At 28.8% G+C, this 12,156-nt stretch overlaps 1 protein-coding gene across 1 annotated transcript; it reads left to right on the top strand.

The window, feature by feature from the left end:
- The first annotated feature begins 2,593 nt into the window (after window positions 1-2,593).
- Window positions 2,594-4,661, top strand: LOC106767694 (glutamate receptor 2.8). The gene is made up of 4 exons (XM_014652634.2): window positions 2,594-2,951; window positions 3,069-3,393; window positions 3,489-3,898; window positions 3,989-4,661. Exons 1-4 carry the CDS (start codon window positions 2,622-2,624, stop codon window positions 4,352-4,354), a joined length of 1,431 nt encoding a protein of 476 aa, XP_014508120.1. The 5' UTR covers window positions 2,594-2,621; the 3' UTR covers window positions 4,355-4,661.
- The last annotated feature ends 7,495 nt before the right edge of the window (window positions 4,662-12,156 follow it).

Here is a 12,156-nt window from a genome sequence, read left to right as displayed (position 1 = left end):
GGAATCCATATTACTTAAAAACTTGCATAAGTTCTCATTTTATATATATATATATATATATATATATATATATATATATATATATATATATATATATATATATATGTTACATAGATAATTTTAGAAAAGAATATTGAAATGTTAAACAATAATTTATAACATATTATATCTTAATTGTGTATATTATTAAATTTTGATAATTCAATCTTTGTTTTTTTTATATTATAAGAAAAATTGATATTATCGACAATTAAAATTCATTAATAAAATTGTCATCTAATCGATAGAAAAATTCATTAGTGAAATTCGTCGATAATTACTGAAAGATTTTTTATCAGTAAATTCATCGATAAATATCACGATTTGACTCATCTTTTTCCTCCTCCCTCTTCTTACTATTCCTTCATTTTTCTATTTTCGTGAGTTCTATCACCAACAAAACACTCATAAATCCTAAATAACTACTAGTTTTACAAATTCAACCAGATTATTTTGGTTAATTAAAATTATCAAGAACCATCATTCGAAGAGAATGAAAATCACAACGAAGAAAGGTGTTCTTAGAACTATTTTCACAAAGAGAATGAATCCACCGCTCAAACTTGTTTTTGAGTTCTCAGATTTGAGAAAGAAAGATGAAGGAAAAAAAAAGGTGTTGATGATGTTCCCAATCGCTATGGACACTACATAAGGGAAAGAAAACAATCTCCTCGATGGTGTTGGTAGTTTGCTTGACCTTCAGCGTGTTGAGATCAGTTAACAACGAAGGACAACAATAGTGCCAAATTTCCACATTCTCTTTTTGCATTTTTTAGCAAAAAAAAAAAATGAAATTATATTGATAATTAATGCAAAATTTGGACGAAAAAATTGTCATTTTTTACCGACAAATTTATCAACAAATATTATGTCGAAATGAAGATTTCATTTATCGATAAATTTATCGATAATTTTTTTCATTAATAATTATTGACAGATTTATCGATAAAAAATCTATCAGTAATACATTTTTTTTGTGAATTATACATTACCAACAAATTTACCAACAAGTTTTTCTATTGATAATGAATTTATTGATAAAATTTATTAATAATTAAAATTTCAAAATCTGAATAAAACTGTTTGAGAATTTAAATTCACTTGACGAACTTATTTTGGTCACTAATTTCATATGAATTTTTATAGTGTTGTATTATGTTATTTAGTCATAAATTATACTTTTATTGTTTTTTTAGAATTTTATTTTGACAAATTAGTTTTAAACTCACGCTAGATTGATTTGTTTATGTATTTATTAAAAAATAAAAATTAATGAAAAAAATAAATAATTTTAAATTCATAATCAGGTTTTAAGTTTATAATCAATGTGAAAAATAACTTATAAATTTAAAAAGCTGATATATTTATTAAAAAATATAAATAATAAACTTTATAAAATATAAAATATAAAATACTTGTAAAAGTATAGCATTGACATTTTAAAAATATAAAAACTCACTAAAAATATAAATTAAAACAAGTTAAATAATAATTTATAAACATATTATATTTTAATGGTACATTATTAATCTTTGTATTAATTCAATTTTTGTTGTTACCGATCTTATGTTATTTAAGCATAAATTATATTTTGATAAATAACATAAACCGTAACCGGTTCAAATTTTCCAATATCTCAACCATATTGTTATAATTAAGCCGAGTTTCACTAATTCTACTTAGTTTTTTTTTTTCTTCTTTTAATTTGCATTCGTAACGCTTATTCTGTTGGTATCCCAATAATAGTGGAAAGTGTTGTCCCAATAGTAGTGGGAAAAGTGTTTTCCCAATCCGAAATAGTTGGACTCAATAGGCCTAGTAAAAAAAATTCAATAAGAAGTTTAATATAAAAAAAAGTAGATACATCATTATAACAAGTCTATCAGTTTTAAGTGTTCAAAAATTGAATAATGTTATTTTTGATAGTTCGCCGAAGATAGTACCACCAAGTTACGCAATTGAGTAATATAATTAAGGAATAAGTTGAATGCAATTTATTTAGAATTATGTTAAATACCCGTCAATTTTTCTTAATTCTTGACTCTTCCTCCACAAGGAAGTGATAAGAGGGTCCTTAAAAAATTGTGGTCCAAATAGCTTACCCACCACTCATCAAATTAATTACTATCCTACATAACTGTACTCTGTCGTGAAAAATTGGAAAAGTAATTTTAAGATGGTTGCATAAAAAAAATAATTATTTTTATTAATAATTTAATTGGAATAAACTCACTCAAACACAATAATTTAAATATTATTGTATAAACTTAAAATATTGGATTATTGCCTGGTCCATGCCTAGAACGTTGAAGTCCTCACTGACAAAACAACACAGACCACATCTTAACTCTTTCTTTCCGAGAAACTGCCTATGGACTAACTGTTCCATCAATGTGCGTTTACTTTCAATGTTTTGACTTTTTTCACACTTGGTGCTGAATCTTTCTTATCGAACCATTACTTATATTAAAATCTACATTCTCCAACTGACTCAAACTCTATATAAAGAGGAAGGAGTAAACAATAATCTATTGTTTTTGTTGATATAATGATTAAAAGTGCTAGCTAGTATTAACTACACGATGTGGAAGTGCTTCTCGTCCCTTTTCTCTCTGTTTTTGATTTTTTTGTTTGTGCTTCAACAAGCACCAACGGGGAATGCCTCAAATGCATCATATGAAGAGATCAAGTTGAGAGTAGGGGTGCCCAGGAAAAATGGTTTCCAACAATTTGTGCATGTAATTGGGGAAACTTCTCAAGAAAATTACAACATATCAGGATATTGCATGGAGGTTTTCAATGCCGTCATAACCCATTTACCCTTCAAAGTTTCTCTACATGTTGAACCTCATGATATTGACTCAAGTGAGGGTTCTGGATACGATGCTCTTCTAAAACTAATCCCGTCAAAGGTTAGTAGATTTCATTCTTGTACATGTTTTTCTTTCATTTAAGAAAAAATATATATGTAGCCAGATAACCTGACGATGATTCTGCTTTCATCTTTGCTTAAAATTTCGACGAAATAGTATGATGTCGTGGTCGGAGATATAACCATCCTAGCCAACCGTTCAAACTATGTAGATTTCACAGTGCCATATACTGGATCGGGAGTTAAAATGGTAGTACCTGTTCGTCATGGGAGGGATAAAAACATGTGGACTTTTACCAAACCCTTCAGTTGGGATCTTTGGTTGAGCATAATCATCATCTCTACCTTCATAGGGCTTGCCATACTCATCATGGAAAGAAACGTAAACGCTCTGCCTAATCAAGAGGGTTCTCCAAATCAAAAAAAGCTTTGCCCTGCAACCATCTTGTGGTTTCCATTATCACAAGCCATTCTTCCTGAAAGTAATTACACATATGCTGTTGATGGATGCTTTAGTTTTATATGATTTATATATGAGATTAATTACTTATTTGGTTTCAATATTTTGGAGTTTCAGGACAAGTAGTAGTAAAAAGCTGCTCAAGATTTGTGCTGATGGTTTGGCTTCTATTGGCGTTCGTCCTTATGCAAAGTTACACTGCGAACTTGACTTCTATATTGACCTTGGATCAACTACAACCAAGCTTTCTCAACTTGAATGACTTAAGAAAAGGGGGCTATTACGTTGGATACCAAACGGGATCTTTCGTTCACGACGTGTTGGTTAAGCAATTTAAGTTTGACCCTTCTAAACTGAAGCCATACAACACAAGTTCCGATTATCACCATGCTCTAAAGCTTGGGAGCCAAAATGGGGGTGTTGCAGCTATATTCGATGAAGTTCCCTACCTTAAAATCTACCTTCAAGAATACGGATCCAATTACATTATGTCTGGCCCCAAATATAGAAATGCTGGGTTTGGTTTTGTAAGTCTCTCCTCTCCAATTCTCATTCTTGAACAAGCTTGTGTTTGGTTCATTTTCTTACAGTTGTATTAATTTGTACCTTATTTGCAGGCACTGCCTCTAAACTCGAATCTCACGGCGTACTTTTCGAGAGCCATCTTGAATGTGACTGAAAGTGATTTGATGAATGAAATTGAAGAAAAATATTTTGGGAAGAATGAAATTGGTGAACAAAACTCGTCTGAGGAAGCATCTTCTGCTCCTCTAAGTCTCACCTTTCATAGCTTTGAGGGGCTGTTTTTTATTACAGGAATTTCAACATTTTTTGCACTATTGATATCAGAAAGTGTTATATGGCAAAAGCCCATTTTGATGGCTAAAGCATTGAGTCGAAGGTATTTGTCCTTCGTGGCACCTACCACGGAAATACGCGTTCATCCAACTCATGATTCAACTCACGGTATAGAAGTCGTTTAGAAGACCTTCTCAAAGAAACATTCTTACACATGCAAATTAAATTGTTGTGTGTATATATAGGTGTCACAGGAAAAGTAACGAGAGTTTTCTTTATTTGTATGTATGTATGAAAAAAATAGGAGTAGAGCGGTAGGATTCGTGGTGGAGAAAAGACACAACATTAGTGTGATGACTAAGTTGGGTGAAGCTCAATTCATAGAGTTCCTTGTAATCAATTACAATAATCTTGTAAATTATTACATGTACAAAAACTTGGTCTTGTATAAAAACTTGTACTGCAATACTAACGGTGAGAACGTCGCTCCTTAAAGGCAATTTAAGTAATGCTTAAATCCCTTTAGTTGTTCCTATTTTTATGGGTTTTTTACAATTCAATCTCTGTTTTATTAGAATCCCCAATTTAATCATAAAAAATGAAAAATTGAGTCAATTGGACCCAAATTGGCTTAACGGGGTTAAGCTTCTATGCTGTATACGTGGAATATGTAATTAAAAAAAATTATGAAAATTGAAACTCAAATTAGGGTTCATCATCTTCAACCTTACCTTTCATCATCTTCAACCCTAACAATTGATGTTCATCACGAAATTTGGTTTTCATGAAATTAAGCACCACCAGATTAGGGTTTAGTAAAATCAAATTAGGTTCAAGATTGGAGTTAAAGGCGTTAACGACATCTCTCGAAAATAGTTCACCACCGTCGTTTTCTCTTGAAGCGATGTGAAGGGTTTGGGGTGTTGAGGTCGATTATTTTGGGTTTGGAGTCAAATTCGAAAAGGGGTAATTGAATTTGAGGGTGGAGGAGCTCAGTGAGGTGGTGATTGAAGGAGAGGAAAGAATCAGAGGAAGAAGATTGAGAAGGGCTTTGATTGGTTAGATTAAATTAGAAGGAAGGTTGTTTATTTTGGGGAGTGGCGAATGGAGAGAGTTCACCTAAAAGATGCAACTTGATGCGACTCAAAGCTGAAACTTCAGCTGCGTTGGCAATGCTTGGTTGAATTGGTCCGATGAAGTGGATTTAGGGTTCCTTACTATTTGAGATGGTGGCATTTCGTAGGTTCCATGGAGATTCAAAAGTCTTGCGTTTTGTGTCCAGCGTAATTTAGGGTTCGTGGCTAATTTGGGGGGTTTTCAGATATGTGATTCTGTTTTCTCTTTACAGGTTTCAAATGGTTTAATGGAGAAGAAAATAGATGATGATGAGTTCGGTTGCGGTGCGAAGAGCTTTAACGCTGGTTACGTTGGCCATGGTGGCGATTTGCCCTCGCGGTGCTGGATGGAAGGAGATGAGTTAAAGCGAACATGGAGGAGTCACGATTTTGATTTTGTGGTTACTTGATTGCAGGTTGATGGTGCACAAGGAAAATGATGCTGGTTCTGAGGCGCGATTGGGTTCTCTGATGATGATTATTGTCGTGTAATGTGTAGGAATTACAGATGCTGGAACAAAAGTTATTACTGAATTTACGGTCTAGGCGATGGATAGGGAAGGAGATTTATGGGTGGTGTTTGACTGTAGTGGAAGATTACTTTTTTTTAATATTTCTTAATCAAAATGTTAAAATGTTTTTAAATTCCACGTAGAGCTCTATGAATGCCATGTTTAAAAAAACTTGCCACATCAACCTTCCACCTCATAAAAAAACTTAACCTCGTTAAGCCAATCTAAATATAGGGCCAATTGACTCAAATTAACCTTTTTTAGGACTAAACTGAGGATTCTAATAAAATGGGGATCCAACTAGGAAAACCCCCCTAAAAATATGCATGAGAGGTTTTTGCTAGGAAAGTCTGCATATGCAATTTGAATTTTGTTTTTTTATGTGTTTTGGGCTTTGGGCTTTATTTTAAGGCTTTAATGTTTTCTTAAACTTATGTGTTTATATCTAAAGATACGAAAACCTAATGCAAATACTTTTTAGTCCTATTATATGTATTTGCATTTTTTTGAGAGAGGTTCCTCTTAGTTTTTGTATTAGAACTTTGATTCTTATCAAGATTAAGATCTTTGTGATGTTCACATCTTTGTTTTATTTCACATTCTTCTCTAATTTTTTTGTGTCCCCATCTCTGTCTTATTTCATATTCTTCTCTAATTTGTTTTATTTGTGTCTCTTGAGGATTCAAATTAAGAAAAGATCATACTCTTACATCGACATGGTTGTATCATCTAATATCTACAACAAGGTTTTGGTTTGAATGTCTTCTATTATCTTATTTTCTATCATATTAAAAAAAACAAAACCCAATATTTTATCCTCTTTTAATTTTTCGTGTTCTTCATTTAAATGGTGTATTTCTACATTTGATTCGTGAAAATGGTATGTTTGTGTTTGTTGTTGACTTTTTCCTCTGAATCTTACATGAGTTTTTTTTTGTTTGAAGAATAATATGTTTAGTTTTCTTTATTTGTGTTTTAAATTATAAAATTGAAAGAAAAAAAGAAAAAATAGTGGATCCAAGTTAAAAGAAAACAAATATATATTGAAAGAAAAGAAAAGAAAAAGTAAGGATTCAAGAGTAAAAAAAAATTTAACATAATTTGAGTGGTCTCCTTTAACTCTTTTTGGTAGTTCTATTATTTTCTATTTTTATTGTTTTAATTTTTTTATTTTTTAAAATTCTTTGGAGTTTTGTATAGAGTTTTGTTTTTTCTTTGACCTCTTAAGTCAAGATTTAAATCTCATAACATTTTTCACAATTGTTTGTTCACTCTTTACGTGGAATTCTTTGTCAACCACTAAAGGGAAATCAAGTGGTAAAAGACAAGACAATACACCCAAGAAAAAGACTATAAATGTATGATACACAAGTGAAATTTGAGTCAAACACTCATAGTTGGTGAGGATCTAAATATATTATGTTATTTTATTGGATAATGTATCATGTTCTAGCTAGGGGTGGGCAAATGGAATTGTACTGTACTACACTGTTAAAAACTGTACTGAACTAAAAACTAATTTGTTTAAACTGAACTGTAAAATAGTTCAAACAAACTGAACTGAATTGTTTTTTGTTTTATCAAACTGAATCGAACTGTACTGTACTAAATTGTACTAAACTACAATATAAAGTGAATTGAACTACTAACTGAATTGGAAATTGTACTAAACTATAATATAAATTGAACTAAACTACTAACTGAATTTTAAACTGCACTAATTTTAACTACTATACTATTTTTACTTCTTTTAGAGGAAAAATACTCTTATTAGAAAGAAAAAAATCACTTGAGTATATAAATTAATTAGTTTATGTATAAATTTGTTTTTAAATTTTCAATTTTTTTAATTATTTTTTTTTCTTTTAAGAACCAAAGTCAAAAGTTCTTAATTTTTTTTTATCTCGTATAGACATCTTTTGGTTGAAAAATCGAAGTATGATTTCCATTGCTAAAATCTTTTGCTGCATTGGTGTTAATTTAGATGTGCTTACGAGTTTAATAACAAATAATTGAGATATCCATGATTTTGTTGTTTCATTATTTTTCGTAAATGTAATCATACATTACTCCCAAAATGTTAAGACAACTTGTTTTTTATTGGTTATGATGTTCAATTGTTCAAATATTATACATTTGTTCAACAGTTGAAAAAAACCACATTAACGTAAGACAATACAGTTAACTGAACCGAAAATTTATTAAGTTCAGTTTTTAAAAACTGAACCATAAAATAGTATATTTAAGTTACAGTAAAAATGATTCAGATCTTTTTAGTATAATATAGTACAATTAATTATAATACAATACAGTTCAATATTTTTTGCCCAGCTCTAGTTCTAGCATAGACATTCTTCTAGAAGTTGTGTGTTCGTCAGGCGCTGGTGGAGAATATTAATGCCTTAGAGTCCAAAATTTGAAAGTTGAATGGAAAAATTTTTAGTATTAAAAAGAAGCACAAGCATGACAACAATGTTTTTGCAAGAGTCAAATCAGATGTTATAAGATGTTCCAAATATGAAGGTTATGAACATGAAACTCATCATTATCCTAATTGGAATGGGAGTTTTAGGACTACTAATGAAGACTTTACAAAAATTAAATACGTTAAAAAGAAGACAAGAGTAAGAACTTAAAAGAGTATAAGAGAAACTAGAGAAAAAGAAGAGAGGACAAAGATAGAGAAAAAAAAAGAGGAGAAAACAAAGAGAGTGAGAGAGGAGAAAGAAAATAAAGAAAAAGAAGAGAGAAAAAAATGAACTAGAGGGGAAAAATAAAATAAAGAAAAATAGGAGAAAGGTAAGAAAGAGAAAGAAGAAAAATAGAGAAAAAGAGAAAGCATCTTACTTGTCATAAAAAAAAAATACTAAAAGGCCTTTTTTATTTTGTTGTCTAGGAAAAAATTGTTTATCAAGAAACCATGATATCAACAATATGTTTGTTTGTAAATTCATTTGGATATTCAAAGTCATTCTTTCTGTGAATATTTAAATGAATTGACAAACAGGAGTATCATAAATATGTTATTTGAGTTCTAAGCTTGTGTCTTTCTTTTCTATCATCTTATTTTTTTTCCATTTTTTATATTATGGTTCCTTGATAAACAAATATTCTTTAGACAAAAAAAAATTGTTAGTATTTTTTTATGACAAATCAGATACTCTCTTCTTTTTTTCTTTTCTTTTTCTTTTTCTTTTTTTTATTTTAATTTTATATGTCAATTCATTTTATACGTGTTTTGGACTTTTGACTTTATTTTAGAGTTTTTAAATTTTCTTAAACTTTTGTTTATATATTGATCAAAAGTTAATATGAACACCAATTATATGTATTTGCATTTCTTGATTTTATCGTTTCATATACTTTATATATAGTTTTTTAAAGAAAATAGTTTATGGATATAACTACTACATTTTAAACCCTGCAAAAGAGTAATTTGGTTTGAAGAATATCGGAATGAGAGATAAATTATCTATATTAACTAAGTTAAAAAATTAATAAATAGGAAATTTTCAATATTAAAAAAAATCACCACTTTTCTAAAATGAAATTTCATTTACTTCTCTTTTTCAAAATTCCTTATGAAGATCCAATGTCGTAAGAATGCTACCAGGTATAGAAGAAAATAATTTACTGATCAGTTTATATTAGCAAGCTTTTTTTTTTCATGGATCATGCCCAAATGCAAGTGCTTCCATTTAAAGTTTAATTGACAGAAATAAATAGGTTTTTCTATTAGTTTGTCTTTTATGATATCAATATGGTTTTTATTACACGAGGAAATATATTGTTAACATAGACAATATAAATAGCTTAAATATTAAATATTTAGTTCTAGTTTAGTTATAGTTTTGGTCTAGTTTGTTTTTCTTATGTTTTATATACCCTTTCTAGGGTCTTCTATTAATATATAGCTTTGTAACGCACATTTTTTCAAATTATATTCATCTTTATTTTTGACTCCTTGTGATGTGTTGACAAATGTTATAAACTTATTAATTATCCTTCCAATTATTTTGCTATAATATTAAATGCATGTCATATAACACTCTTCAACATATCAATGATATATTATTCGATTAGACTGACGACTGAAGCATAAAGCTTGATTCTTCTTACTTGAATAGTATAACTACTAGCTTAAGTTTTTTCTCTAATTCTTCCAAACAATCAAAGAGAAATATAGGCATTCTTAAAAAAAAAAAATAAAAAAAATCAAAGACCACTAACTTCCTTCTTAACCAAACAACGGGGAGGAGAAAAAAAAAGTCTTTATAAAGATTAATATGCTTCAGAATCTTCTTAAGACTATGAAAGAGCAATAATAGTTAGATTATTCTTTAAATTAAAAAAGGAAAGTTTATAAATTTTGATTTTTGTAAAAATAAAATAAAAAATAAATATCTGACATTTATGTGTAAACTTTATTTTTTTTATTAATTTAAAATTAATCTTTAAGACCATATCTTAAAAATATAGATATTAATCATTTTCGTAACATTATATGGAAATGGCATTTCTAGAAGCTACGAGCAATCTTCAACCTTTGGCCGATAGTCGTCAATTCCAACATAAAATGGAGACTTTCTAATTCCCCTATTGTTGACAAACTAATGTTGAATTGATTTGCGTAAAATAAAGATTTTTATATTAAATTAAACAAACTATTATTAGAATTTCGATATGAAAAAAAAAAAGAAATTATAAAGACCGTAGATGGTGAATTATCTTGTACTCGTGTCCGCCTATTACAATAAATGATTCAATTTTTTTAAAAGTACTCTTTTGGCCACCCATTAGATGGATACTTTGTTAATTTCAATTTCAATCTGTTTATTTCTAAATTTAAATCTGATCGATATAAATAATTTAATTTAAGTTAAATAGTTTTTTATTTATTTTACCTTTTTAAATATTAAATAAACCTAAAAATATAAAAAAAAATACTAAAACATTAATATTTCATTTTATAGATAAATTGTTATAAACCTGAAACCAATGTATTTATTTTAGGTTTAAATTGGTGATTGCTAAAACATGATTTGTTCATTATTTCCATGATATTTTTTTCTCGAAAAACCTAACGAGTGAATCACATGAAATTGAAGAATATGTTAAATATGAAGCAAATATAAGAAAAATGTTGTGTATTTTATTATCTAGAGTCATGTTAAAAATATTAACTGATTTTAAGTAAATAAACATTTCATCCACGTATGATTTGTGTGTGGCTAGCGTTGTAGGCTATGTGAGTATAAATATTAGATTTCAAACTATATTATTCATTTTAGTCTGAGATACATGTAATGGATTAGTTTTAGGATTTTAATTTAAGTTTTGATGGTGTTCTTATATTTTTTTGTTTAGACATTTTCTCATTTGTTTATCATCATGTATATTTCTAAAACTCATTTATGTAGATTTCTGTATTGTCGGTTCATCTGAGTATTTTATTTATATGTTTCACCACACTAACATGAATTTGGTTTCCATGTTTCATGTTGGACAATCTCTGTCTTGTTACTCTACACAAGTTACTTCACTTTGTAACTTTTTGTTTGTGATTCTCCTTCCTCACTTCATTCTTATGTTTCACATTTACCACCTTAATAGATTCCAAAGAAATGACGTTGTTATTTCATCTCAAAACACATTGAAATATATAAAATCATGTACTTCTTTTCCCTCACATCCAAATAGAAAAAAAAAAAATAGCATCGTTACTTACCTCACACTCAACATTAACACAAAACCACCTTGTAATTCTCTCCTTGTTGTTTAATCATTTCTTCACAATTGATCACATAATTTTTTTTCTAGAAATACTAATTATGTGTCAACAAATGCATACCAAGAGAAAACATTCCCAATTTACTTATTTTAAACTGAAATATAACCATACCACTTTAAAATCAATTTTATAAAATTAAGAGAAACTAATTTTAGAAAGTGACAGTGTGTTAGTTTTAAAAGATCTCGTTATAGGTTGACTGAGTCTATGACTGAGGTTGAAGTCACTATCTTAACCATGAAAAACTAACAACTGTGTTTCTTCGAAAATGCTTAGCTTATCCCAAGCTCAGCCATATGTATACTTATTTTGACTTTTATATTTTCTTTTTACATTTTGAGTTGATTTTTCATATCAAACCAATACTCTTAATTATTCCTTAGCAAGCATTCTGTATATTAAATTTCAAAGGTATAAATATCAAATAAAAGGTAAAATATTTTAGAAATATACAGTTGGATGTTGATTGAACTCTAATTTATCTGTATAGTTTAACATTTCTTAACATGCAATATACAGTTTTTCAATGGCACTTGGTTGTTGATTGAACTCTAATTTATCTGTATAGT

This window comes from Vigna radiata, chromosome 7 (genome assembly GCF_000741045.1).
Source record: "Vigna radiata var. radiata cultivar VC1973A chromosome 7, Vradiata_ver6, whole genome shotgun sequence".
NCBI classification, from domain to species: domain Eukaryota; kingdom Viridiplantae; phylum Streptophyta; class Magnoliopsida; order Fabales; family Fabaceae; genus Vigna; species Vigna radiata.
Note: the sequence above shows the minus strand (reverse complement) of the source record. Positions and strands in the feature narration are given on the sequence as shown.